General features: G+C 35.9%; 2 protein-coding genes across 11 annotated transcripts in view; one reads left to right on the top strand and one right to left on the bottom strand.

The window, feature by feature from the left end:
- Positions 1-19,386, top strand: part of LOC132106592 (adhesion G-protein coupled receptor G6-like) — a 36,818-nt gene extending 17,432 nt beyond the window's left edge. For 3 of the 10 annotated variants that reach the window (XM_059512410.1, XM_059512403.1, XM_059512401.1), the window contains 22 exons: positions 1,459-1,509; positions 2,000-2,041; positions 6,745-6,833; positions 6,965-7,017; positions 7,108-7,149; positions 7,271-7,410; positions 8,125-8,239; positions 8,390-8,478; positions 8,557-8,758; positions 9,009-9,174; positions 9,990-10,124; positions 10,278-10,295; positions 11,020-11,139; positions 11,409-11,460; positions 11,569-11,675; positions 12,196-12,323; positions 13,113-13,381; positions 13,520-13,619; positions 13,727-14,010; positions 14,542-14,643; positions 15,193-15,345; positions 18,213-19,386. In XM_059512410.1, the coding sequence (XP_059368393.1) occupies positions 1,459-1,509; positions 2,000-2,041; positions 6,745-6,833; positions 6,965-7,017; positions 7,108-7,149; positions 7,271-7,410; positions 8,125-8,239; positions 8,390-8,478; positions 8,557-8,758; positions 9,009-9,174; positions 9,990-10,124; positions 10,278-10,295; positions 11,020-11,139; positions 11,409-11,460; positions 11,569-11,675; positions 12,196-12,323; positions 13,113-13,381; positions 13,520-13,619; positions 13,727-14,010; positions 14,542-14,643; positions 15,193-15,345; positions 18,213-18,394 (2,639 nt within the window). In that variant the 3' untranslated portion in view covers positions 18,395-19,386. Of the gene's footprint in view, positions 1-1,458; positions 1,510-1,999; positions 2,042-6,744; positions 6,834-6,964; positions 7,018-7,107; positions 7,150-7,270; positions 7,411-8,124; positions 8,240-8,389; positions 8,479-8,556; positions 8,759-9,008; positions 9,175-9,989; positions 10,125-10,277; positions 10,296-11,019; positions 11,140-11,408; positions 11,461-11,568; positions 11,676-12,195; positions 12,324-13,112; positions 13,382-13,519; positions 13,620-13,726; positions 14,011-14,541; positions 14,644-15,192; positions 15,346-16,104; positions 16,144-18,212 lie in introns of all 10 variants that reach the window. The other 7 variants (XM_059512406.1, XM_059512405.1, XM_059512408.1 and 4 more) reach the window with 5 other exon arrangements.
- Positions 19,387-21,048: 1,662 nt separating this feature from the next.
- si:ch211-202p1.5 (uncharacterized protein LOC103909337 homolog) lies at positions 21,049-25,934 on the bottom strand. Its single transcript, XM_059512400.1, has 4 exons — positions 25,730-25,934; positions 22,638-22,785; positions 22,010-22,138; positions 21,049-21,920 (listed from the first exon to the last, which is right to left on the bottom strand). The coding sequence occupies exons 1-4, from the start codon at positions 25,815-25,817 to the stop codon at positions 21,812-21,814; spliced, it is 474 nt and encodes a 157-aa protein (XP_059368383.1). The 5' UTR covers positions 25,818-25,934; the 3' UTR covers positions 21,049-21,811.
- Positions 25,935-26,282: the final 348 nt, after the last annotated feature.

Here is a 26,282-nt window from a genome sequence, read left to right as displayed (position 1 = left end):
TTGACATGTCTGACTCAACAAAGGAAGTTAAAAACAATTATCTATTGCCCAATTTTTCTTGCCATTTAAAAAGTTTTCGAACATGTCATATTTCTCATTTTTGGTTATTCTCTTTTTTTTTCCATATTCTTCTCACGCTATGCTTTTAATTGCGTTTTTGGTTTCACTCTAACCTCCATTTAATGCCAGTGTGCCCTTCTTCCATCCCTGCCACCAGCAACATTAACTGTTACCACCGCATCCTTTGCCACCACTAACATGATTCCTACTAATGCAACAACCCATGGTAAGCATTCACATCTGCCTTCTCATCATTTTATGCCTGTGTTCCTCTTGTTTCATGAGGGAAGTGTATTTTGCCTAATGCAGAACAGGTGGTGGTAAACTCATTTGAAGAACGTCAGTATTAGATTTGAAAGTAATGTTCCATTAAAAAAAAAAATTTTATATTAATGCTAGTGGTTGTGTTCCAGAATTTTTTTGTTTTTATTTTTTTTATTTTTTTTAATGCTCAAAAGTAGATTTGAAAAAATGCCAATGAGAATGGTTGCTTTTTGTAGTGAATTGGTTGAATCACAGCACTCTACTGATAATGTCCCTATTTCTTTTTTTATATATATATATATATATATAATCATGTAGGAGTGTTTTAAAGTAAGCAAGTCTGTCTGGTTGAAATGCTAATTTCTATCATACCATTGCAGTTTACAAGTGATTTAAAAGTTAGGAGACAGTATTAATTCCCTTTAAATGTCTTTTTCACTCTCTTTTCATTTTTTTTTTTTCTTCTAGCATCAAATAATGTAGCAACAATGCAGTTTATTGTCAAAATCTAAATAGATTCCATATGGGGCACTTTACTGTATACAACTGTGGATAGTTTCCCCCCTAAAAAATATAAATTATGTCATAATTTATTCAACCTTGTTTTGCTTAAATTATGACATAAATTGTATTTACTATATGCCATCTTTTTCTTCACTGTTATATTCCAAGTCAAATATATATCTACTTTTTTCAAATTATGTTATGAAGCAGATAACCTAGTAGATGTTAGTTTTATAATTTGAAAGATGGATGCATGTCAGTAGAGCTCATTATCTCTGTATTTTTTCATCAGCTCTTACTACTACTCTTTCATACACATCTACTTCTAGCATGCCTCTAACCACAACTTCTGGTAAGCACGTATCTAGGTTTCCTACTGTTTTATATTCTGTTTAATGAGGTATGAAAAATGCCCTCACTAATACATGTGTGCGGCTCTGCTTCTTTGTACCAATGCTAGCTCTACTCACATCAACTACTAGTGCTAAAACAACAATTACTACTGGTAAGCTAACAGTTACTGAGTCAAAGATTTAGCCATTAATATATATATATATATATATATATGTGTGCTGTTTCATATTGCCTTACTAATCAAACCTATAACATGTCTGTGTGTGCCATCATTAGCACCAACTACATCACCTTTAATTCAGTCTAACCCACCACCCATCAACCCTGGTAAGACATCACTTCTACAAAAGATGTATTATCAAATGCCAGTTTCATTAACTAAATTACTCCGCATTGTCTAGAATCTCCTTTCACATTCATTTGAATGTATGTTCCCAATATCTGATTATTTTAACAGATTTATGTTTATTTGATGTACTGTCAGTCTACATATATGTAAAATGTTTGTGGCATTTGGACACATAATGTGCTGTTGCCTGTAATATATATATTAAAAAAGTTGTATTTATTTATTACGATTTTATTTTTATTTTTTTGATAAAATAGTTAAACAATGTTTTGGCAGATACCTTGCATTGCCCAACAAAGATAAAAAAAATTTTAAAAGCCCAATAAATAGAACAAATTTGCATGGCAGTATATGGACTTTTGTCTCATGTCCTCATGCATAGCTTTACTCTATGTGTGTGTGTGTGTGTGTGTGTGTTCATTTACCTAAACCATTCATCAGTCATTTAATCCATTCATTCATCTGCAGCTGCTGCTACTAACTCAACTCTGTCCAACCGCAAAACCAATGGTAAGCCAAACCTGTTATCTCATGTCATAAATGGCTTGCTTGTGCTTACCAAGGGATATCACTGCTAAACTTTCATTTGTGTGGGCAGAATGGGAACTGCTAGCTTGTTTAAATGGGAACGGAAATTATGACAATTGGTTAATTGTTAATGTTCTGAAAGTTTCTGGTTGCAAATGAAAGGCCTCTTACCTATTTTTATGCATAGTTTGTATACTTATCAAAATGTTCAGAATTGATTGTATAAATAAACACCATTCTATTTGTCAAGTGTGTGCTGTGATTAGCTTGTTGTTTTTTTGGTTTTATTTTTCAATTTGGACTTGACTTCTACCTCCTGTATATATCTGTCAGAATCTTGAAAGTTTTTTGTATTATTTCTTTTTTTCAGGTCTTAACAGTCTTTAAACACTTACCTTCGCTCTTCTCTTTCATTGCATATTGTTAAATTATCTAAATGTGTTCAACTAAAGCCTTTCCTGGCAGCCAACCAACAGTTCTCTACTCTTCTCTTGCTTGTAGCAAAGCTACATTTCAAAATTAACTACCATTCTTATTCTTTTACTTTGTGCATAGCACTCTGCAATATTATCTTTCTGTGCTTTATTCTGCACTAACATTAGCATTGCTTTCCAGACAGATTTCCTGAACTTCTGTGTTTCTGTTTTTTTCTACTTCACAGTCACCAGCAATGTGTTAATGACTGGATTATGTTTGTGCTTTATTTCAAACAGTCATTGTTCTAACTTCTATATTTTTTTTAAAGATTTTTTTTTTCCCAGGTTGGTTTTCCGGTATATTGATTTGTTGTATGGTGTACTGCATATCTACAAAGATAAATAATAGCCTGTTCTGACCTCTTCATTTTTTATATCTGCAAAGATAAATAATAGCTTGCTCTGACCTCTTCATTTTTACCAAATCCGGGATCCTCTGAATAATTGAGCTGGAGCAGAAAAAGAGCGGGCTGCATTTTTGTGGTCACTACTGCGGTTTACTCCTCGTGCTGAGACTCCATCCACTAGCTCTCCCCCTGCTAGGCCTCTTATTGCTCCTGCTCCCCGGGGCCCCAAAACATCACTCGGCTTCATCTCCACACCCCTCATCTGGCCCGTGAGGAAGAAAGTTGAGGCTGCCATCACTCGACCACACAAACGTCCCGCAATCCATCTGACCAAGCCGCCAGCCCAACCGACAATAAGCATGACGAATGAATCCCACTTGTCGAAAACATCTACAATGGCCCCCGTTGCCAAGAAAACAGACACTACAAGCATGAGGCCAGCCTATTCCCAGGTGAAGCCTCCGTGGCAATCAGGCGCTCACAATCAGAGTGAAGACTTTGAGTCTTTCCAGGTGCCATCACATAGTAATCGTAAGAACAAACCACTAGCTCCCCAAATGGTCCTGAGCGATAGTGACAAGAACAGCACGGAGATACTTGAATACCCATCTGGTTTTGGCCCAGAGGTATTTTTTTACGACATTGATTTGGATGATGATGTCTTCAGTCTGTTCGACTTTGATTCCACCTACTCCCTGGATGAAAGTTTGGCCACTGCCATCCCCCATAACATGTCTTTCTTAGAGGTAGAAAGTGTACCTACTGTCAACACCACGACTTTCGGGCCTGTAAGACAGGCTGTTAGCAAACAGGAACATTTACACAGTCAGTCAGACCTTAGTTTACCCTGGGCTATGTCAGAGCTGGCACAGGTCTCAGAGCGACAGGAGACAGACGGCAGCTGGACACTTATCCCATCTCCCACCATGTCTCCGGGAGGAACAGGTGTGCAAATGATCCAGCCTGAGCTCAAGAGTCTCTCTGATCAAACAGCAGCATGGCCAGAGCGGTTGCCCACACAACTTGTGGATATAAAGCTAACAAGCACTGTGCCTTGGGGCCTCTCAGAGGCAACTGCCACCGAGGACACTTTTAAAGATGCGCAACACAGTCAGAAAAATTCCACCGTTGAGCACACAGCGGTTATACATGAGTACAGTCTTACTGATACTACCCCTTCCTATTTTTCATCAACCTTCCAACAGAGCTCTTTCAACAATCTCCCTGATCAAACTGTTTTACTCATAGAGCCTTTGGCAGCGAGCTCTCGCGTTCTGCAAGGCAGCTATTCCCTCACAACAGAGAGACTTGTTATCTCCTCTCTCACTTCTTCGCATAGTGTCGAGCTGGTGCCTGGACTGCTTATAGATTCAACCCACAGTGCTGCCACTCTTATTGAGCCCCTAAATTCAATGCTTTCTGCAGGGGTTCAAAGTGACTCCTTAATGACAGAGGCCATCAGACCAAGTCTGTTGTCTTCTTGGCCTCACACTGATGTTTTCCCATCTCTGACACCTGGCTCAGCCCAAAGTCTCTTTATCTCGGATGCCAAAAACAATGCTGACCTGGTTTTACCCTCAATGAACAATCAATTCATCCTCTCTGAAAACCCACAAGCTGTTGACTCCAGCCAATTCCCAACTCGCAGTGTTCTCACTGCATATCCAGACATCACAATCAGCATTTCTACGTCAATAGTGGGCAGACTGTCCAAATTAGATTCACCTCTGGCGCTGGAGCCATCGCGTGTAATCAGATTGCCAGAGACAGTTTTCAGAGGTTTAAGTAGGCAAGGCGATGTTAATCCTTCAGAGGTTGATCTGAGGGACTTGTCACATATGCCTCATATTTCTGTCAGCGCAAGTTCGGAATTACCATACGGTTCTGTGGTGGGCCTGACAGATGAATGGAGAGGTGCTCAGTCTTCACCCCTTATCTCAGATTCCCAAAAGAAAGTGGAGAAGATAGATGTGTCGCCCACATACAGTTTGTCCACCCATAAAATTGTTGACTTTGACTCAGAACATGGCATGGTCACGTCAGCATGGTCGGACTACTTCAAATCCAATTGGGAGAGTTCTCAAATTTCATCAACTGCAATATTTCCCTCTATTTTGTTCAATTCAATAAGTAAGAGTGGACCAGATGAGGCCTCACCTTATGAAACCAAATCCAGGTATCAATCAGAGACAATGGACATTTCTAACTTCATAGAGCCTGGCAATGTCCTTCCTTCTCAGTCTGAAGGAGAGGTTTATCATGATGGATTTGTTATTTCTGGTGCATATGGTCGAGTTAGTCCAATGCACAATTACGTTGAAGTCACAACTACCACATGGCTTCTCAACACAACATCTTCTCTAAATGCCTCAGAAGGCTCTAAGTCATTTAATAAAAACAGTACACGTGACTCTGTTGATTATCATAGTAATTTTGCACATGTGACCACTATGAGCCATTCAAACACTATTCAAGGTTATGAATTGCTTAGAACAGATATGCACACATTTGAATCATTGTCAGCGAACATGCTGCCCACCCATGCTCCTTTGCAAATGACTATGACTGGTGCAGATCTGTCATCTCAGACCCCACCAGACCCTGCTTTTCATCTGTTTTCCACCTTTACAAGTAGCACGCCATCAGAACTTGCCTCCATTACAGTCATCCAACCATACAAATCAATGGGTATCTCAAGCAGCCACAGTGAAGACCTGCTGGACACTAAACATGTCCACTCCTCAACAACAAAGTGGCCATTTTGGGCCAAGAATGAATCAGCAAACCCCTCCAGCCACGGCCACAATGTGCTCGTTGTTCACCCCGCCACCGCAGATAGCGAGACGCGTCCGTCTCTAGCTATTGATGGCCAGTCTTTTGTCCGCACAAATGGCACGGATGACACCCCAACCACTGAAGTCAGCGCAGGTTTTGGATCTGTGCATACTAGTGCCACCAATGGGACCACTACAGAGACTCATGAACTGGCCACATGTCCATGTAAAGCTCCCTTTCATATTACATGTCTGTGTGGACTTTCAACCGGGAACAGTATGTTTTCCAATAACAATCTAGACCTTAGAAAGAGAGATAGTTTCTTTTATTGCTGAATCTTGACTTTCTGAGCAAGTGATCGTAGAATTAAGGTTGTTCAATTTTGGGGGAAAATCAGTCTTCTCGGTGTGCAAATAAATTTTTTTGATTCCTTGTGATTTGCTAGAAGTAGTAAGATATTAACAATAGCCAGTTCTGACAATCATTGAGTTTCAACACTCTTCATGTACTGGCTGTTACTCGCTCACTCAAATTGAGCACATAGGTCTTTGTAATTATCCAGATTTGTATAAATTTTTCCTTCTTAGGAGACTGCTTTATTTAATTATTTATTTTACATTGAACTGTTCAGCCTTACTTTTAGTAATTTTCACTCTGATGATTTTGAGAGACTACCTAGGGTGCAGAGTGAAAATACAGTGTGTTATCTAAGAAAGCTCTCTTATATTTTCAATTTGTGGAAATAAGTTTTTTACATTTTATTATATTAGGAGTCTCCTAAGAAAAGTCTTGGCATGGTGTAGTTAATGCATTATAAAGTAGTGCAGCACTAACAACTCAAGATACATGAGAGCCATCTTGTGATAGAAGTGCAGCATAGCAGTAGATCTCAAAACCAGGGTTTTTTACTGCCATTTGATTTAGAAGCTCTATCTTGAGAGCACATTTGTTTCAAAATTGCTAATTACTAAGATATATATTTTATTACTATTACATATCTACTGCTATGCAACACAGAAATAAAAGTGAATTGAGCAAAGTGTGTTTTGATTGATAATTAAAAAAGTACCATCTTCTCCATTTCCAGAGGATATTTTCTACAGAATATCCCTAGTGGTTATTGATGAACAAGCAAACACAGCAGACAGGGATGCTAAGACGATGATATCTCAATGGGTACATATGTATATATATACATTTGTTTTAAAAATCCATTCATGAATATTAAGATAACTGATCATTTTATAAATGTTTTATTATTTTTAAACATGTTACTGCTTACTAATCAATTTCTGTGATTTTTACAGCTCAATCAAACATTTCAAAACTGGATCTACAGAGTTTATGTTGATAGTGTCAGGTAGGATTCTTTTTTAAGTTTAAAGTGTAAATAAACATCTCTTTATTTTAATGATGATTATTTGCAATCATACTCTCATCCCTTTTTCAGTCTCCAACCTAGCACTGTTCTCTCAAGGGCCACAAATATACGGTAAAACATTTGCAGACTGTAACTATTTTGTAACCTTGTAATAGTGACTATGTGTCACAATATTTCGTTTTCTGTATTTTTGATGTCTAAAAGATATGATGTGATGTTGCATTCTTCTCAGACAAACCTACATGGCCCTGCTGGTGTATAAGAATACCACAGATGTAAGTCTGGCAGAAGCAGAGATTGAGGACATATTGAGAAGTGCCCCTGCAATTGGCAATGGCTTGATATTGGACGGTGTGATTGTGAACTTAATGGGTATGGCATGCTCCATATTGTTCAATTTCAGTAGCCCTGTACTTGTAAACTGCTAAAGAAAAAGCATTCATGTAAACCCTTACTAATTATTGCGATGTCCTTTTAAAATATGATATGTTGTTTTTCTTGAATGCTGATACCTTGCAGCATCAAGCAAGCAGGTTTTAGTTGGCAAAGTCATAATGTGATTTTAAGCATATTTTCAAGGATTATTCATGTCTTAGGAGTAAAACTTTTTAATGTATTCAGTACACCTTTTAAGGAAGGATGGACATTTTCAGAAGCATGGCTCCTCTTTAAAGAAACATTTATACCATATTTTCCGGACTATAAGTCGCACTTTTTTTCATAGTTTGGCTGGTCCTGCGACTTATAGTCAGGTGCGACTTATTTATCAAAATTAATTTGACATGAACCAGGAGAAATGAACCAAGAGAAAACATTACCGTCTACAGCCACCAGAGGGCGTTCTATGCTGCTGAGTGCTCCTGTACACTTAGAAGGTAATCGCAGCCTTAGACGGTAATGTTTTCTCTTGGTTCTTGGTTCTAAATAAATGCGACTTATAGTCCAGTGCGACTTATATGTTTTTTTCCCCCCCTCATCATGACGTATTTTTGGACTGATGCGACTTATACTCAGGTGCGACTTATAGTCTGAAAAATACGGTAAGTGAATTCTTTTAATTTAGTTTCTGTGTTTGTTCTACCTCAGAAAACTGCCAGGCCGAGGAGTTCCCATTTCACTACAGATGGCCAGAGAGCAGACCCACTGTCACCCAGTACGTCCCCTGTTTCCCTTACAAAGAGCAAAACGCATCCAGGACTTGGTGAGTAAATGCTGATAGCTTCTGATCTAGATGCATATGGGAATGAATAATAAACTGAATCAGTTATAGCCAGTGATCATATTTTACCAGATGTGTTAAAAAAAAAGTCTATTAAAATTTTTTTTTTCGTTTGTTTTTTCCACTCTTAAGTATGATTAGCCAGTATAATTATACATCATATTGGACCCTCCCAGACCGTGGAAACTGCACTAACATAACAAGCATTTCAGTTTCACAAGGTAGGTTCTGATCCGTATTGCACACATTACTCTGAAATCGAAACCAAATTTAATCATTCTTATTTTGAATTCGTTCAGAGAATGCAATGGAAGTGGCTGTGCAGCTCGCTGACCTCACCAATAATGAGCTCTCTAACGAGGAGGTGACACAGGTTGTCTTCAAGGTGAATGAGCTTGTGAACATAGCCAAAATCAACGCCACCCTGGCCAGCACTGTGGTCACTATCATCTCCAATGTCATGATCAGCTCAAAGGCGGCTCAAAAGGAATCCTCAGAGACGTATGTGCTATTACCTGTATTTATGGTTTTAAAAGGCAACATATGGTTCAATATAACATTATTCTCACTATATTTTATTTGAAAACAAAGCTTTACATTTTTACACTATATTGCTTGAATCTCTCAGAAATGTCTGTATATTATCCGTCCAAATGTTTTCAGTTTCAGTGAAGGGCCTTCTTGTATGTTCAGTCTGGAAATTTCTTAATCTTCTCATTTGAGCCTCTTGTTTTTGTATCAAAATGATCAGAGCTCTCAAAGCAGTGGATAAAATGGTACAGAAGATTGAGTTTGATGGACCCTTACTAACCATCTCATCCAAAAATCTGGCTGTTGGAGTTTCTGCTCTAAACATCAGCAATTTTAATGGGACCACTTTCAGTGCATTTATAGCCACAAACACAACAGAGCCTCAGGTAAACGTCCATCAAAAAATGTTCACCTCTCTGCTACATGTCTTTTGATGTGACATCTGACATGTCTTTATACAAGGGTGTTTTTATATTTTATTAGTTTTTCTTGATGGGGTCTATTTCTGGTTATGCATGTATATTTGAACATGTACTGCACACGAAATTTGCTTAAGACTTCCTCAGGAAGGCTGCCCAAACATTTTAGCTGTAATTTTGGCTGCCCAAACATTGTAGCAAGTAATCTTTAGCAATTAAAGCAGTGTAATGAGAGGTGACGTGTATGGTCCATGCCCAGAGGTTGCACCCATTGATTAAGAGCCAACGTTTCCTGGAAAGTTGTGGGAGGAAAAAGCAACATGGTACAGTTTGAGAGTGACTCAGACAATGACACATTTCTCTCTTCTCTGGGCATGAGTGTCAGAATGTATATTTTTGCAAGTATTTAAGTGTATTTTCTGTATTTTTAGCATACTCAAGTTTAAATTGTTGTATTTTTGTACCATTTTGTATGTTTATAGTCGAAGTTGAACTCAGTCATTGAAACTATTTAAGGGATTTTAAAGAATAAAAAATACAAATTAGCTTACCAACAGTTTAGATTATCCCGTTTAGAAGGTCCCGTTTCAGTGCAGTCTTAAGTTAACCATTTTTATATCTCCAAGAGTGCATCATTGATTGTTCAACCTGAGTCTACCTGGATTCATTACCACTTAATTCTGGCAGAGGGCGCCATAACCTCTTCAAATGCAGCTACAACGTAGCTCTTATACCCTTAATACACACATTATCATATAATATAAGTAACTTTTTCTCCTCAGATTGATTTTGAGTCAGAAGCCCAGAATGCTTTGGCTGTGGTCACTCTACCTCCAACACTACTGCAGAACTTGAGTAATTCACTTAAAGTGTCCAGAATAAACTTCATGTTCTTCAGCAAGACAGGACTCTTTCAGGTGAGAATGAACCAATTTAGCTTTTAATATTGTATATTTTTCTCTAAATTAAGTATTCTGTAGTCCATTCTCATATTTAAAAAAAAATGCTCTATTTAAAGGACTGTAAAACAATATAATATTGACAATTCTCATTGATATTTTTGTTAATAGCACTTTGGATCATTCATGGTACGGTAATGAATCTCTGGACGTTTTCTATGTGCTGAGTAAACTAACTTCTCCGAATAAACTTTAAGTTGTGCATTAAACAGTGTAACATACACTACCATTCAGACTTGTTTGGGGTCAATATTTTTTTTAAAGAAATGAATAATTTTATTAAGCAAGAATGTGTTAAATTGATCAAAGGTTAGTCTTTTGCATTATTACTAAATATTGATATTTTTAATAAAAGCTGTTCTTTTAAAACATTTTTTTAAAGAATACTGAAAAAGTGTATTGTGGTTTCTTAAGCACCTAAACAATATATTAGACTTATTTCTTAAATACCATGTGACACTGAAGTCTGGAGTGACTTTGCCATCACAAAAGTAAATGACATTTTAAAATGTATTAAATCAGTTCTTTTTAATTATAATAATATTTAACTGTTTTTATTCCACTGTGATAAAAAAAAAATTCAACCTTGATAAGATTATTAAAACTTAGTAAAGAAATATTTAAAAAATCATTCCCAAACATGTGAGCTGTATGTGATGGATTTTAATTAACGTGTATCTAATGATATCTTTCTTATTTCTTGAATGCATCTTTGGTCACTTACTAATAGCTAACAAAAGTGAAATATTCTGTCCATACTTACAAAAACTGAGGTATAATTTTTATGTGTCCGACTCTCCCTAAAACTAAGATGAGCAGATTTGCCCTGACAATCTGTTTCATGTCTTTACAGGATCAGCAAAGTAACGGCATGTCCTTGAACAGCTATGTGGTGGCTAGCAGTGTTGGCAACTTCACAATCAAAAACCTGCAGGATCCTGTCAAAATAGAGATTGCCCATCTGGAGTACCAGGTATTCAGCTTTTTTGATTTATTGAAAATGTAATGTACTGTAGTACCAATTTTGGTAACTTTTTTTTTTTTTTTTTTTTTTTTTGAAGAAACTAGAGTTTCAGTGATATATTTTTTGGAGTAATTACAGTAGCCATTCATTTTATTAGTTTAACCTTCCCGTCAATGAGGTTTCAAACCAATCATTTTCTTCCAAAAAATGATTTGTCCAAGCTAACTGGAACAATGGTGTCTAACACATCTTAATGTGTCTGTCTGTCTGTTGTCCAGAGAGATCCAAAGCGTCTTTGTGTATTTTGGGATTTCAGCCTCCAAAATGAGGGTAAGATAAATGATTTATTTGGCCACTGTTAAAGCATTAAAACAGTCCCATACGAGGCTGTACGTATAGACTTACTAAATTCATATAATATCCATTTGTCTCCATTAGATAGCATAGGGGGCTGGAACAGTGAAGGCTGCGAGGTCAGTCCGGAGTCCAACAGCAACAGGACCGTCTGCTTGTGTAATCACCTCACACACTTTGGCATTCTAATGGTGAGATTTGTGGGATTGGCAACAAAATGACCCAACAGAGCGGTTTCATGTATTAAGCCAATATGGCAGACTGAAGCAATGTTGATGCGTTGGATATGTCATCTAGAGTGGCTAACCATCCCTGAAACAGACAGGACCAGATAGTTGGCAAATAGTTAATTAAGAGGCTTCGCTGTAATGTGGAACTGAAGCTATCAAGACTTTGCACGCTTATATTATTAGGTGCAATTTGTTCATGTTGCACCAGTGTGTCATTTAAATGTAGCATTATGCAAAAGAGTTTAGTGGCATTGTAGAACTTATTTATTCACAGGAACAATATAACAGCAATAATATAATAAACAGCTTTTTAACTATTATTACATTTATTTGTGTAGCATTTGTTTAATGAGGAAATGCATCCTTATCTATGGACTGGTTTTTCATATTTCAAGAATTGCCACTGATAACTAAACACTAATGTGACTCTTGCATCTCTGATCTGTGTTATAATTGATTCACCTTACTTGCTCTTCTTTAGGACATCTCTGGAGCTTCTGCACAGATAGATGAGAAGAACAACAGGGTTCTCACTTTCATTACCTACATTGGCTGTGGCATTTCAGCCATTTTTTCTGCAGCAACACTTCTCACGTACATCGCTTTTGAGTGAGTGCCCTTCAGCATCTGACTAGAAAAGATGCTTTGCTTTGATCTATGCCTCTTCGTAATAGAAAAAAAAAGTTACAGCTAGTTATATTTTCTTACCCACATTTTTTAAAGTGTTTTAATAATACATTGGGAAATAATACAACTATTAGATTCAGATATTTTCTCAAAGAATGTCTTCAGCTCTGCCCAACTCAATGTCCAGTTTAGGCTGCACCCATCTTCTTCAAGCACTAATATTTTACCATAAAATTGGGATGCTTGTTACTAGCATCCAATGATTCTGATTTGGGGAAAAAATTGAGGACATATTAAATTGATCGAAAGAAAATAAAAAATAAAAATACAAATGTTCTTTTGAAGATGTATTCCTAAAGAATAGTTGCATGATTTCCAAAAAAATGTTAATCAGCTCAATTATTTTCAGCTTTGATAATAATAATAAGAAGAACTGTTTCTACTTTAATATATTCTCAAATGTAATTTATTATTGGTATGACAAAGCAAAATTTTCATCAGTTTCAGTGTCACACAATACTTGATAAATCATTCTAAAATGCTGATTTGGTGGTCAAGAAAAAGTATTTTAAATTGCAATAAATATTTCAGAATATTGCTGTTTTACTGTATTTTTGAACAGTTAAATGCAGCCTCGATGAGCATGGTTTTTTTTTTTAAAACTTGAAAAAAAAAAACGTAAAAATCACAAACTTGGAAATTATAGTGTAAATGACTAAAGGTGCATTGGAATTGGAAAGTCTCATTGTTTTCATTGATATAAATCTATAGGAAGCTGCGGCGAGACTATCCCTCTAAGATCCTGATGAATCTCAGCACATCATTGCTCTTCCTCAACATGGTGTTTCTTCTGGATGGCTGGTTGACCTCATACGAGATTGAGGGATTGTGTGTGACAGTGGCTGTTTTTCTGCACTTTTTCCTTCTAACTTCCTTCACATGGATGGGCTTAGAGTCCATCCACATGTACATTGCCTTGGTCAAGGTCTTCAACACCTACATACGGAGATACATCCTCAAATTTTGCCTCGTTGGATGGGGTAAGTGCTACATTAAGTAGTTTTTTCCTTTGGTAGTTGTTTGCCATTTATTTTTTGTATTCAGTGTTCAATATACTATAAGATCATTCTTAAAGAAGTGTTGAACATAACAGTAAGAAGATCTGACTGCATTTTCAGGTGTCCCTGCTTCAATTGTTAGCATTGTGTTGGCTGTGGGCAAGAATTCTTATGGAAAAAACTATTATGGAAAAGGAGAGACTGGTCAGGGCCCCGAATTGTAAGTTTGGTCGAAGAAATTCAAACTGATCATTATTTGACATCTGTGAAAGAAGTAGCCTGTTTCAATTCCTTATTCTGTTGGTTTCCTGATCTTTCCTTCTGTAGCTGTTGGATTCGTAGTCCGGTTGTATTCTACGTGACATGCGTGGGCTACTTTTCCATGATATTCCTGATGAATGTTGCCATGTTCATCGTGGTCATGATCCAAATCTGCGGTCGTAACGGCAAACGCAGCAATCGAACACTTCGAGAGGAGATCCTGCGTAACCTGCGTAGTGTGGTCAGCCTGACTTTCTTGCTGGGCATGACCTGGGGCTTTGCTTTTTTCGCCTGGGGTCCAGTCAGCTTGGCCTTCATGTACCTCTTCTCCATTTTCAACTCCCTACAGGGTTGGTTTATGTCATTTATATTTTCACTATCCTTTACATTTAAAGACTCCATGGAATCATATGATGGTGGTGATGATATCTTTCATGTTATTTGTTTCCTATTTTTACATTAAGTATTTTATTCTCTTAAATACTTATCTGTCAAAAGTACATTTTGTTGGCATTTAACCAACCTGATTTTTTTATTATTAATTATTATTTATTATTTCTATTTTTTATTTTCTATCATAAAATGTAAATGTTAATGTAGTTAAAAATCCCAGTTTTACCTTAAGAGTTGATATCATTGAAAAGCTGCTTGTAGCACCAGACTTTGCCGAAACCCGGGATCGAACCAGGGACCTTTAACGCTCACTCAACTGAGCTATTTCGGCCAGTGTAGGGGGTCTGGTTTGTAATTGTGTAGTTGTGTATGCGATTTGATATTGTTGGTTGCTTATTAAACGTGAAATATGACTACTCATTTAAAATGTGGCTTTGTAATCAGAAAATATTAAGGAGTGTAATTTTTTTTTTTTGTTTTTCCAACAGGATTATTCATATTTGTGTTCCACTGTGCCCTGAAAGAAAATGTACAGAATCAGTGGAGGAGGTACTTGTGCTGTGGAAAGTTCCGCTTGGCAGATAACTCAGGTAAATTTAGTCTGTATTATTACTGATATTTTGAATGAATTATGTTTTGCAAACAAAATTAGTTGTTTGAATGATGGAGCATTGTACAGTATACTTCTTTTGCACATTGCATTTGTGCTTATACTTTTTCATTTTTTGCCATATTTTTTATCATTTCTTTTTCATAGGTACATTGGATTGTGCTGTGATTACATCTTTAGGTGCTGAATTCCTGAGACTTTTGTTGCACTCAGAATGTGTTTCAGTAAAGCCCAGCTTTAGAGACTTTTTTGCCCCAAGTATCACTGAACTATTGTTAATAAAATGTAGGACCATAAAATGCCTTAGCTGGTCTTTACTTACAGTTAAATCTGCTAAAATGAAATGTGTAGTAGCTTATTTTTCGAATGCCCGTCCCGTACAACTTTCCTTAAGAAAGTTGTCTGTCCTGAATTTATGATGGAATTGCAGTATATTATCTGAACTTCCTGGGTTTGTTTTGTTCTGTATCTTTATGCATGGGATTCACCTGTCTAACTGGTATGAATAACATTTAACCATATTTTGCAGACTGGAGCAAGACTGCCACTAATAATACCAAGAAAGTGAGTTCCGATAACCTGGGAAAATCCCTCTCCTCCAGTTCATTTGGCTCCACTACAGCCAACTGGACGTCTAAAGCCAAAGCCACACTAAACCCCTTTGCCAGGCACAGTAATACAGGTAAACATAAAAGTAATGATGTGGATTGTATTGGCCACAGTTGTTGGTTTACATTAACCCTTTGATGCACGAACTATTACATTAAAACAAGGATAAAAACACAAGAACTGTCAATATATAAGTGAAATCTGTCACTTTTTAAAACTAATAACCTACAAAAATATGGTTTCAGAATTAATAAATAGATAAACGGAATCCAAATATGCTCTTAATAATACTTTGTATCCAGTATGATAGACAAAAATATATTTATTATTACATAAATTTTACTGAGCACCATTGAAGAATTAGATTGATTTTTATAGTGTAATACTAATAGAAAAGATTGTAATATTATTTCAGAATATCATCATCATCATCATCAATATTGCTTCCCCGTTTTTAATTTTAATTTAATTCAAATAAATGCAGCCTTGGTATGCATACGAGTTTCTTTTGAAATTCATCTTACCAACCCCAAACGTTTGATCAGTAGTGTAAATGAATGATTAAAAATAGCCTTTAAATATCTGTCCACTTTAACAAACATCATGCATCAAAGGGTTAGGATTAAAACTGGTATTTGATACCAAAAATAGAGCTTCGTTAGCATGTTCTGAGTAAGGTATTGCTTTGATGTGTAATGCTTGACTATTTTTAGTAAGGATATGGCCCTTCATGCCTTGTATTATTTTGTGCTTTGCTCTACTGTGTTACTATTTGTGTGACTACGTCGGGACTCAGTGGTGCTCTGTGTCTGTATTTATGTTTGTGGTATAGACAGTACCCTGCAATAATGCCATGGAGAGACATCCTGAGGTAAAACCACGCAAGCCAGCTTGAGTTCACACTGCTTTCCTCTGTTCATGTGATCAGCTTCCCCTTTTGGGATAGACTGAAATCAATCCAGCGGCCCTACATGTAATACCTAGTCTAACTCACTCTTAACACATAAATGCTTCTATTTGGCCCTTAATATGACATTACCCTTTTGGAAAAATTAGGTATCTGTTGTGATGTTTTATGGTGGAATAGTTGCCTGTTGGATTGAATCCAAGTTGTGGAGTGACATTCTAGAACTAGAAAACACACTGCTGCTGGTTGTCATTGTCAGTTAAATAGCAAAAAAAAAAGTTGCTAGCACAATGGTGTAATACCAGGAAACACCTCAACCCGAATAAATATTTATAAATAGGTTATAGACTTAACTCCCAGACAGTCTTTTAGTAGACATTGACAAGCTTAAGTGTCTTTTAGGAGTTCTGAATGTCATTTGCACTGTTTGAGACTAATGTTTCTCATGGTGGGCTGTTTTTATTTGTCTTCTTTGTTTTGTTCTTTTTTCGTTTGGCAGTGTTAATGTTCCCACAGGAGAAAATACCCAGCTTGCACTGCTGACACTAAAATGAGTAAAACCATACACAGTAATAACTTCATCCCCTACATGCTGGCCATGCAGAGGATAGATTATATGCACTTGACACTAATAATGCACTTAACATCAGAGATGCTGTCATGCACAGCAGATGTGTCATTGTGAAATAAGTTCACATAGTTCACATAGTATAGCTCACTCTATTTTGTATTTTTATGTGCTGTCAAACGATTAATCGTGATTTTATTAAATCCAAAATAAACGTTTTTGTTTCCAAATATGGATTTATATGTTTGTGTACTGCGTATATTTATTATGTATATATAGATACACATACATGCATGTATATATTTAAGATAAATGTTTATATATTTATTACTAATATATATATATATATATATATATATATGAATGAATATATATATGAATGAATATTAATGTCTACATGTCTAACTATTTTTAAAATACATACTATATGTGTGTGTATTTATATATACATAATAAATACACACATTACACATATATATTATGTGAACAAAACGTTTATTTTGAATTGTTTTATTTAATTAACAGTCCAATTAATTGGAATAGATTTTTTTATAGCGAAAGTAATTAAATTAATCATAGTATATTAAAGAATTTAGAATTTTTTCACTTTTTTCTATTTTTTATAGGCAAATTAATGTTTTTTGTTGTTTTTTTATTGTCTATGTTTTGTCATTATTACTGTACACATTATGTATTGTGAAAAAAGTTGCTATTATATTGACACCCTTTGTTTTTATTAGTTTATCCTGTTTTTCCATTTAATAAAGAAATTTAATTAATTTAAATAATGCATATTTTTTACTTTTTTTACCGTTTTATTATTAATTGATTTTTATTTATTAATTAATTTTTGACTTCATTAATTTTTTTATACATTTTTAACTTCATTTGACTGATTTTACACAATACGTGTATTGTGAAGGAATATTTAAAATTTGTTTTTAGCTATGTAAATGACCTCATCATCAAATAATGACTTTTATAGCATGGAACGTGGGAGTATAAGTCTGGGTTGAAATGCCAAGTGTTCTCCCATTTTTGAGGTATTCTACTGTTTAGCAGATTTCTGAAACCTCATAATAGAGCATAATACTGTGTTCAATTTATTGCACATTAGAAAGCAATAAATAAAATCGTGCTATAGAAGGGGACTGAAGGTGCATGTGTGCATTGGAATGTTTTGCCTAAGAATGCACAAAGGCATGGAAATTCAACAGAATGGCATGAACAAATAATGACTTACCCCTTATATAGTTGAATGGATTGGAAACTAATATTATCAAACTGTCAAAGCACTGACAAAACAGTCCTGTTTCTTGTGAAGCAGCCAAAACAAAAAAAAATAGTTTAAATTCGGTTCCATTTGTCATCATCACCTTGTATGCAAATGTATAGATACTTTGACATCAATACTTTTAAGTATATTCCCTAAGTCCTTCAATCAACCTCTGTGGCATATTTGCAGGTAAAAGTTTCTCCAATCAGAGCAGTCCCAAATGCAACCCTTCCGACGGAGAGGCTTCCTCGTCCATCCTCCCTGTCCACCAGGTCCTGGACAAGGTAAAGGGTTACTGCTCCGTGCGCTCAGACAACTTCTACAAAAACATTATGATGTCAGACAGCTTTAGCAACAGCACTAAATTCTAGTGAGAGGAGGCTGAGACAGAGCCCTGTTCTGGCCCACAGACTTACCTTGTGTGTAAAGACTATGCTACATATTGAGTTAATAACCCTTCAAGCCCTTCCACCCTCCCCGACTGGAGTAGAGAAACGCATAACCCTGTAGAGAGGGCAAGCTATGAAAGTGTGGATTTGACATACTGTGATATTCAGCTTATACTGACTATGTGATCTGTAAATATTCATAATATATTTTACTATTTGTGCTTTTTCTAATTTCGGTTTTGCATACTTTTTTGCACATTACTTTGGTTTTTGTTTTTGTATATATAAATGCATAAAAGCTTGCTGCAGCAGAAAAAAAATGGGACCAATTTACATCCAAAGACTGACTGGCAAACATGAGGAGTACTAGTTAGTTTCTCACTTCGGGACTGAAAGAACAAGTACGGTTGGAGCTTGAATTTTCATACTTGTGAATTTCACCTTGATTTAGCTTTCTTTACCTTACGTTTATTTTCAATGTAAATTAGTGAACCTTTAATACTTCTATTTTGCCATTATTTAAATGCTCTCTATTTTAGTTTTAGTCACATGATCTACTACTGATTAACTTGTTACAGAAAATGTTAGGTTTTTTTTTTTTTTTACAGTGTGTTCATTGTTCAAGTGTTTCAGTGCATGCAGTTTCATAAAACTGCTCTAATAGAAGGACAGGACATCAAGATCAGTCCTTTGCTATTTGACGATAGAAAGGAAAACAACAGCTACAGTATACACCAAATCTAACACATTCAGATCTTCCTATTGCTGTAGTTTAATGACTGTTTTGACTTGGTATTTATTTTAAATGCTTTTAAGAGATTTCTTTGCTTCATTGAAGAAAATGTCAGGAGAGGGAATGCTTACAGAGGGCTTCTCAGTTTGCTCTGGTCATCAGTGTAGATCATCATTGTATAGCGGTTATGGATGCTTTATGAAAATGTGACATCCTGCATATTAAATGCACTTAAAACAGATCTTGCCATTCTTATTTGTCTGAATAGTAAACATTTTCTGTTTAAGACAAAAAAAATCTGAAAAAATAAGGATGCCTTACTTATTTTGTGTCTGTATTTCACCCAACAAGCTAATTATGTTCTATCAAAATTGAAAGTTTTACCACTAACATTCCCATTAAGTTATGAATCTGTTATTTCTAAATGTTCTCTGAACGTAATTTTTTTTCCCTCTTCTTTTTTAGAGAATGTTCTGTATGTTATATTTAAGTTATTTACTGCATTGTTCTTGGAATGTTACTTTATGGTTGCGTAAAACATCATTATTTGATTCACAAATAAATAAACAAATGTAATCAAGTGGGAAGCAAATAGTAATGTTAGGGGACCATTCTGTGTTTGTTGGGCTTTTAGAAGCCTAAATCTTGGAAAATCTAAATTTCTGTCAAAAAAATATCATGTTTCCTGTTTGTTCTACCAGTTAACTTCCCAAAAAATATTGAAAAGGTGGCAAATCTGAAATATTAAAGGAATAGTTGACCCAAAGACCTCCATTCATCTTCGTAACACAAATTAAGATTTTTTTTTTTTTTTTTGATAAAATCCAAGAGCTTTCTGACCCTACATAGAAAGCCAAGCAACTACATTCAAGGCCCAGCATAGTAGTAAGGACATAGTCCATGTGACATCAGTGGTCAATTTTATGAAGCTAAGAGAATACTTTTTTGTACACAAAGAAAACAAAAATTACTTTATTCAACAATTTCTTCTCTTTCATGTCAGTCTTCGACACGCGTTCGGACGCAGGATACAGCGTTTAGACATAGAACCCAGATGGCACAGCGCATTTTTTTGTTTTCTTTGCGCATAAAAATATTCTTGTAGATTTATAAAATGATGGTTGAATCACTGATGTCACATGGACTATTTTATTGATATTCTTACTACCTTTCTCTCGAATTTCATCATAAATAACGTAATTTGTGTTCCGAAGCTGAACTAAGGTCTTTTGGGCTTGGAACGACACGAGGGTGAGTAATTAATGACAGAATTTTGGGTAAACTATCCCTTTAAGATTTGGGTACAGTATGTGATGCAGCCATACCTTGATAATCTTAATGATCTGTTTTTAGCTGACTTTTAATCATTTGTTGGGTTTTTTCAGGGTGTTTCCCAGAACCTAACAATGTGGTTAGTGGCTGGCTCGATGCGTCTGACTGAAACAGGGGGGACAGGAATAGAGAGTGTTTGTTCCTTTGTCCCGGTAGTAAATGAGAGCACCACAAATTCCTTCCAGAAGTTTCTTGTGAAAGGCTTCCTGTGAGGTAAACCAGCATTCCTGATGATGCCAAAAATGAATGGAGATAAATAGCGGGCCTTATATAAAGATGTAGGCCCACTACTATTCACCTTAACTGCATGGTTGATGCTTCAAAATGTATCACTCAAAAAACCAGACCAACCAACAATATTGGTTTACACCAGAAAGGCTTTACATATCACCTCATGGAAAACAACAGCAGCAAAAGAAAGAGTGAGTGGAGCTATTCAGAAAATTGCTAGCCTCTAGCACTGTGGAAACATTTAGCTTTGCCATTACGCTTTCCCATGATGAGACTCCTGTTTGATCTCTGGGCACAATGACAGTTTTATCGGTTTCTCTCACACTATACCGCTATGAAGTTATTTATTTATTTATTTATTTTGCTTAACTTTCACTTTTTCTGTACATATTTAACCTTACTCTCATTGTAGGTACAGTAAGCAATTTTTCAATTATTGCAAGCTGGAACTATTTACAAAGAAAGTCGATACCAAACCATAATTATATACCATATTCCATTATAAGGTGGGAAAAATGTTCACAGATGACTAGGTTTTTGTTTATTTTATTATTTGCCTTTTCACATTATAATAAATATTCAGTTCATTCATTAGATTAGAAATTGTTCCAATTGTCTGAGCAGTTGAGATGTACTTATTGTTATTATTTTTATTATTATTCCAAGGCTAAAAATAAACTCAATCTACAATCGTTCTTTTGACAATATCCTCTTTCTAAACAAAAAAATCTTTACCAAAGGCCAATTTATGTGTATAATGTCAAACATAAAGTGGGCATAACCCGCTATAGTTCTCATTAAATATCCAAATGTACTCACTATGAGGAAAATTGGAAACATCAAACATATATTACACGTCAATAAGCAGTACGGTTTTACAGTATTCTACAAAATACTTAGTTAGATAATATAAGTATCACTCCTAAACTGTCACTATTGAGATGCTAGCATTTCATGACAAGCCAAAGTAATAGAAATTATGTCTAATACTGTACTTCATAAACCATTCACAGCACACATGTTCAGACCTATGGCCAGGCTTGCTGCCCAAATAGTAATATACAGTATGTTACTACATAGCTTTTTTTTTTTTTTTTTTTTTCTCAGGTTGTTTGCATTGGTTTGTGATTCCTCAGTCTCTGTGGGAATTTAGACTTGTATCGTTCTTTGTAGTTTCTGGAATGGTACCTTCTTACCGAGGCATTTTCATCTCTGCAAAAATACCAAGTAGTGTATCAGTAAAATACAATATAACTGCCACATTGTGTGTCAAATACAGTGAAATTAATAATGACACTCACTCTTGCTGGAGATCAGAGTAAGAGCAAAACTGCACACAATTTTTATCTCTCTTGTCTGTGCACTGGCATCGTTCCACATCTCGTCTCAGACGCATTTGGAGTGAACCCACACCATAGGGAATGACCTGACTGAGAGAGAACAGTGGATATTTAAACAAACCTTTCAATTTTTTATATGGATTTAATAATCAAATTTAATAAAAAATAACTCATCTAGATAAAGTTCTGCACCAAATACATGTAGCCTATATAAATGTATGTTTTATGCACAATGTAGAACTCTTTAGAAATTCATGATCAGAACCGAAAGCCTTGTGCTTCTTTAAATTTGCATTTTGACCGGGTGTGTAGATTCCTGTTTGTTTCAAATATAAAAGACTTCACACTTGTTTCACTTCCCAAGAGCCAGACTCTCAATCTTTGGTTTCTGGGTTGTTTTTCACCAAAGGCAGTCTGCCTGTCCTCAGGTCTCCATGCGTGGGCCACATTAATGAGACCACACACTTAAATACAACCAGACACGTGCTTGCAGAGTGCACAGGTTACCAGCATCAGTCCTCAATAGATCTCAACACTCTTTACCAAAGTGCTGTTCAAAGACATACACAAATCAATGTGTCTGATGTACCTGGGCGTATCAACCCATACGATTCCTATGTGGCAAAAGTACACACATTCTTTGTCCTTCAGGTTTTCACAGGAGCAGCGTCTTTCACGACGGTGAGTGTGTGGAGTAGCTTTCACAGATGGACTTCTGTTCGCATGGGACCCTGGGACTGACAGATACAAAGAGAAGAACTTTAAACAACAAGTAACAAAAGAAACACGGACAAGACAATGTTACAAAAGATTTAGGTTTCAAAGAAATATTTTTTTTTGTCCTTCTATTTCTGTTCTATTCATTAAAGAGTCCTAAAAAAGAATTTTTTTTGTGCACCTAATCAATATATTATAAAGATTTTTGTCCATCACATGATCCTGAAGACTGGAATAACTCCTGCTGAAAAATTCAGCTTTTCTGTCACAAGAATAAATTAAATTTTAAAATATAAATCTATTTCAAATTTGAGTAATATAAAAAAAAAATACTATATTTTTGATCAAATAATAATATTGAAGTTCCAGTAAAAACAAATGGGGTAACACTATCAATGCAGCCTTCAAAAAGCTTAATTACAACAATTCACTGATCCCCAATTTTTAGCCTAAGCTTAAGACTTTTTGCTTTGAGTAACACATGAAACAAATCCTCTAAAATATTAGTCTTCACTTGACTAAAATATTAGTCTTCACTTGATGATGTGAGACATAACATGTCTAAGATGTTGCTGTTGTCTAAACAATTCAACACTGTTGTGTCTTCGAAGACCGCTTTGTTTTAATCCTGAAGATTCCCGTACAAATCCTGTTTTCATGTAGCTTTGATCTCATAGGTTATCAGTTCAGAAGTGAATTGCAGTACAACAGTATTAATAGTGATAAAATTGCATTGACAAAAGAATAAAAATGAAGAAAAACTAAACTGGTTGAGCTTCATTGAGGTTGTGGTGAATAAAAAGCCATGTGGACCATGTTTAAAGAAGACAGCAAATAGGTGGCCAACCACATTTTATGCCTCTAGGATTCCAGCAGCATGTGTAGATGCTACAAAGCAAACCACCACTACAGCTTCCGATGGTTGGGGTTTTAAATGTAGAATCAAAAACAGATCTCGCGCTTATTTGCAACATGGTAACTCTTTAACAGACAAACAGGTCTCAAAGGAAAAGAAAGACAAAATAACAAGTATGATGGTATTTACATCAGGATAATTTCAATTACCGATGAATGATGATTAATTATTTTATGAAGCAATGAACTAAGACTGCAAGAGGTCTCTGAGTTTTGTTCAGAATACATGGAAGAGGGGTACTAGCAGGACCCCAGTAACCGGAATGACTTCTTAGGTGCTCAGTCAAGCAAACGGCCTGAGGCTGTAAGGCTTTATAGAAAAGGATGAAATTGCATGCCAGGGTCCGGTGGAAAGTGATCTGGGAGTGATCACAGTGATCCATCACTATAACAAGGCTATGGGGGTCTAACCAAAGAAGTTCGATGTGGAATACACAACAATTGGTCTGACTTGGCTGGAAATCAGTTGACATCAACATCCTGAAGGCATCAGTAGAGGTTACGCAGTGAAGCACTGGGGTTAGTTTTCATATATAAGGTCAGAATAATTAATCACAGAGAAAAGCTGTGCTGTGGAATTTGTTACAAATCCATTGGAATGTATTATTAAATTGCCTGACATGATTCACATACAACTGACTTTATACCACACCCAAAATCATGAGAAGGACAATCAGGAAACGTTTTCTTCATCCCTGTATTTTATCAGGCTAGACTTCACTAATTCGATACTGGTACAATACTGGCGAGTTCTGTAGCACCTCTCGGACAGTTTGTTTTCCCAAGAAAAATTTAATTTTGTGACCCATGCCCTGAAGAAAGAGAGGAATGCCAAGGTGGATCAGCATAGAATTGTAAAAGACAAGCAAGGGATTATGTAAGATCATAACCACCAACAGTGAACCAGACCATCTCATTCGAAGAAGGATTCCTGTTGTTAGCTTTAACATGTTAGAAAGAAGATGTAAACCTTTACTAATCCCAAGTGTGACTGCTGTCATTAAAAATTTAAAGCTGTGATAATTTCTGTCCTGTAGAGGACTGGCCTTGAAACTCAAATCTACTGAGAAAAATGGGACTGTATTCCCAGCAATGAACTGCAATAACAATACTTTGCTATACAGTTTATAATTATTATCCTAGCCTAATATTTTAAAGTGTTTTGCACTGCATACCTTTACATCCAATGCTGAAACTCAAGAGCTCAACAACAAACCTTTCTGTTATGTTAAAATTTGTGAGCCAACTTGCAATGATGTCAATTGGTTCAAGAAAATTTCCCTTGTAAAACAAAGCAATGATCATATCATAGTTGAACTGTTTACAGAGACAGCTTGCTCTGTCTATGATCTCTGAATGCTATTAAAATTGAGCATACCCACAGAACAAAATCTAGACCATTCTGAGGCAACTGTCACTGCTGTTGCACCACCATGAAAGAAGTTACATGTTCTGTGGTCCATAGAAGTGGTAGATGGCCTACACATGGGGAGTTTACCCACTTACATGCTCAAATGGCTTAAGCAGCATTTTACGCCACATTTAACCCTAATTCAACAGTTCAGTCTACTATTGTACAACTAGCTGCATATCGTGACTGGTGTTATAAAACAAACTGATCATGTTGTAGAAATCTATCAAAAAATATTTAACTCAAATTTTTGATAGAATTCTGTTGTTGTTTTTTTCACCAGTCACAATCAAATAAAATATTTAGTGTCAAAAGTATTTGTCAAAATTTACTCCAAACTTGTATGAATTTTATGTTTTCGGTGAAACAGAAAAGAAAGCCATACAAGCATGGATCACTGAAAGGGTGAGCAAATGTTTTCCTTTAAGCATTAACAGTAAATTGTTTATCACTTTACATTACAAGAATATATATCTGGTGTGAAAATACAGTTCACATTACATACAAAGTTGGTTGTTGCTAGATAAAATCTTATGCAACATAGATTAACAGTTTTTCAGATAGGAAAATATTCACGTAGCAGTTCAAGAAAGAACAGAAAGCCAAAATAATACATAAGAAAGATGATTGTCATTTACCTTGTTGTCCCAATATGAAAACAACCACACTTATTAAGAATAAGAAGGAAAAATCCATAATTCTTCTCTCCAAAGATGCTGAGAACATTAATTGGCAAGCCTGTCTCCTGGATGTCTATCCACAGGAAGAGAAGGAAGCTGTGAGGGGAGAGAGAGCAGGTTGTGGAGTTTCTCAGAAACTTCTGCCACTCTCTAAACACCTCCAGCCTACCACACCCTCCTCCCCCATCTCCCTCTTTGGATCAGCCTGCCAAGTTGTTCTTCACAATGCTAAGGACAGGTGTTTGACGAAACTCATTGTATGTGAGCATCAGTGGGAGAGAGAAAGAGGGACAGAATGTACTCTTTGTTTTGATAGATGCTCTAAATCCATTGGAAACATTTATGAAATAAGATACGACATTGTCTGTTTCCATCAAGTGTTTCAAACATGATCAAAGGTGCATCAAAGATTATAAACGGATGGATTGAGTTCCACTTGATGGGTGAGCTGGCATCTCCTGGGAATTTTTGCACACTCTTGTTTTTTCCTTCCTGATGCTATGTTAGGAAT

The sequence above is a fragment of the Carassius carassius genome, chromosome 27, assembly GCF_963082965.1.
Source record: "Carassius carassius chromosome 27, fCarCar2.1, whole genome shotgun sequence".
Taxonomy (NCBI): Eukaryota; Metazoa; Chordata; class Actinopteri; order Cypriniformes; family Cyprinidae; genus Carassius; species Carassius carassius.
This window is presented reverse-complemented; position numbering and strand designations above follow the sequence as displayed.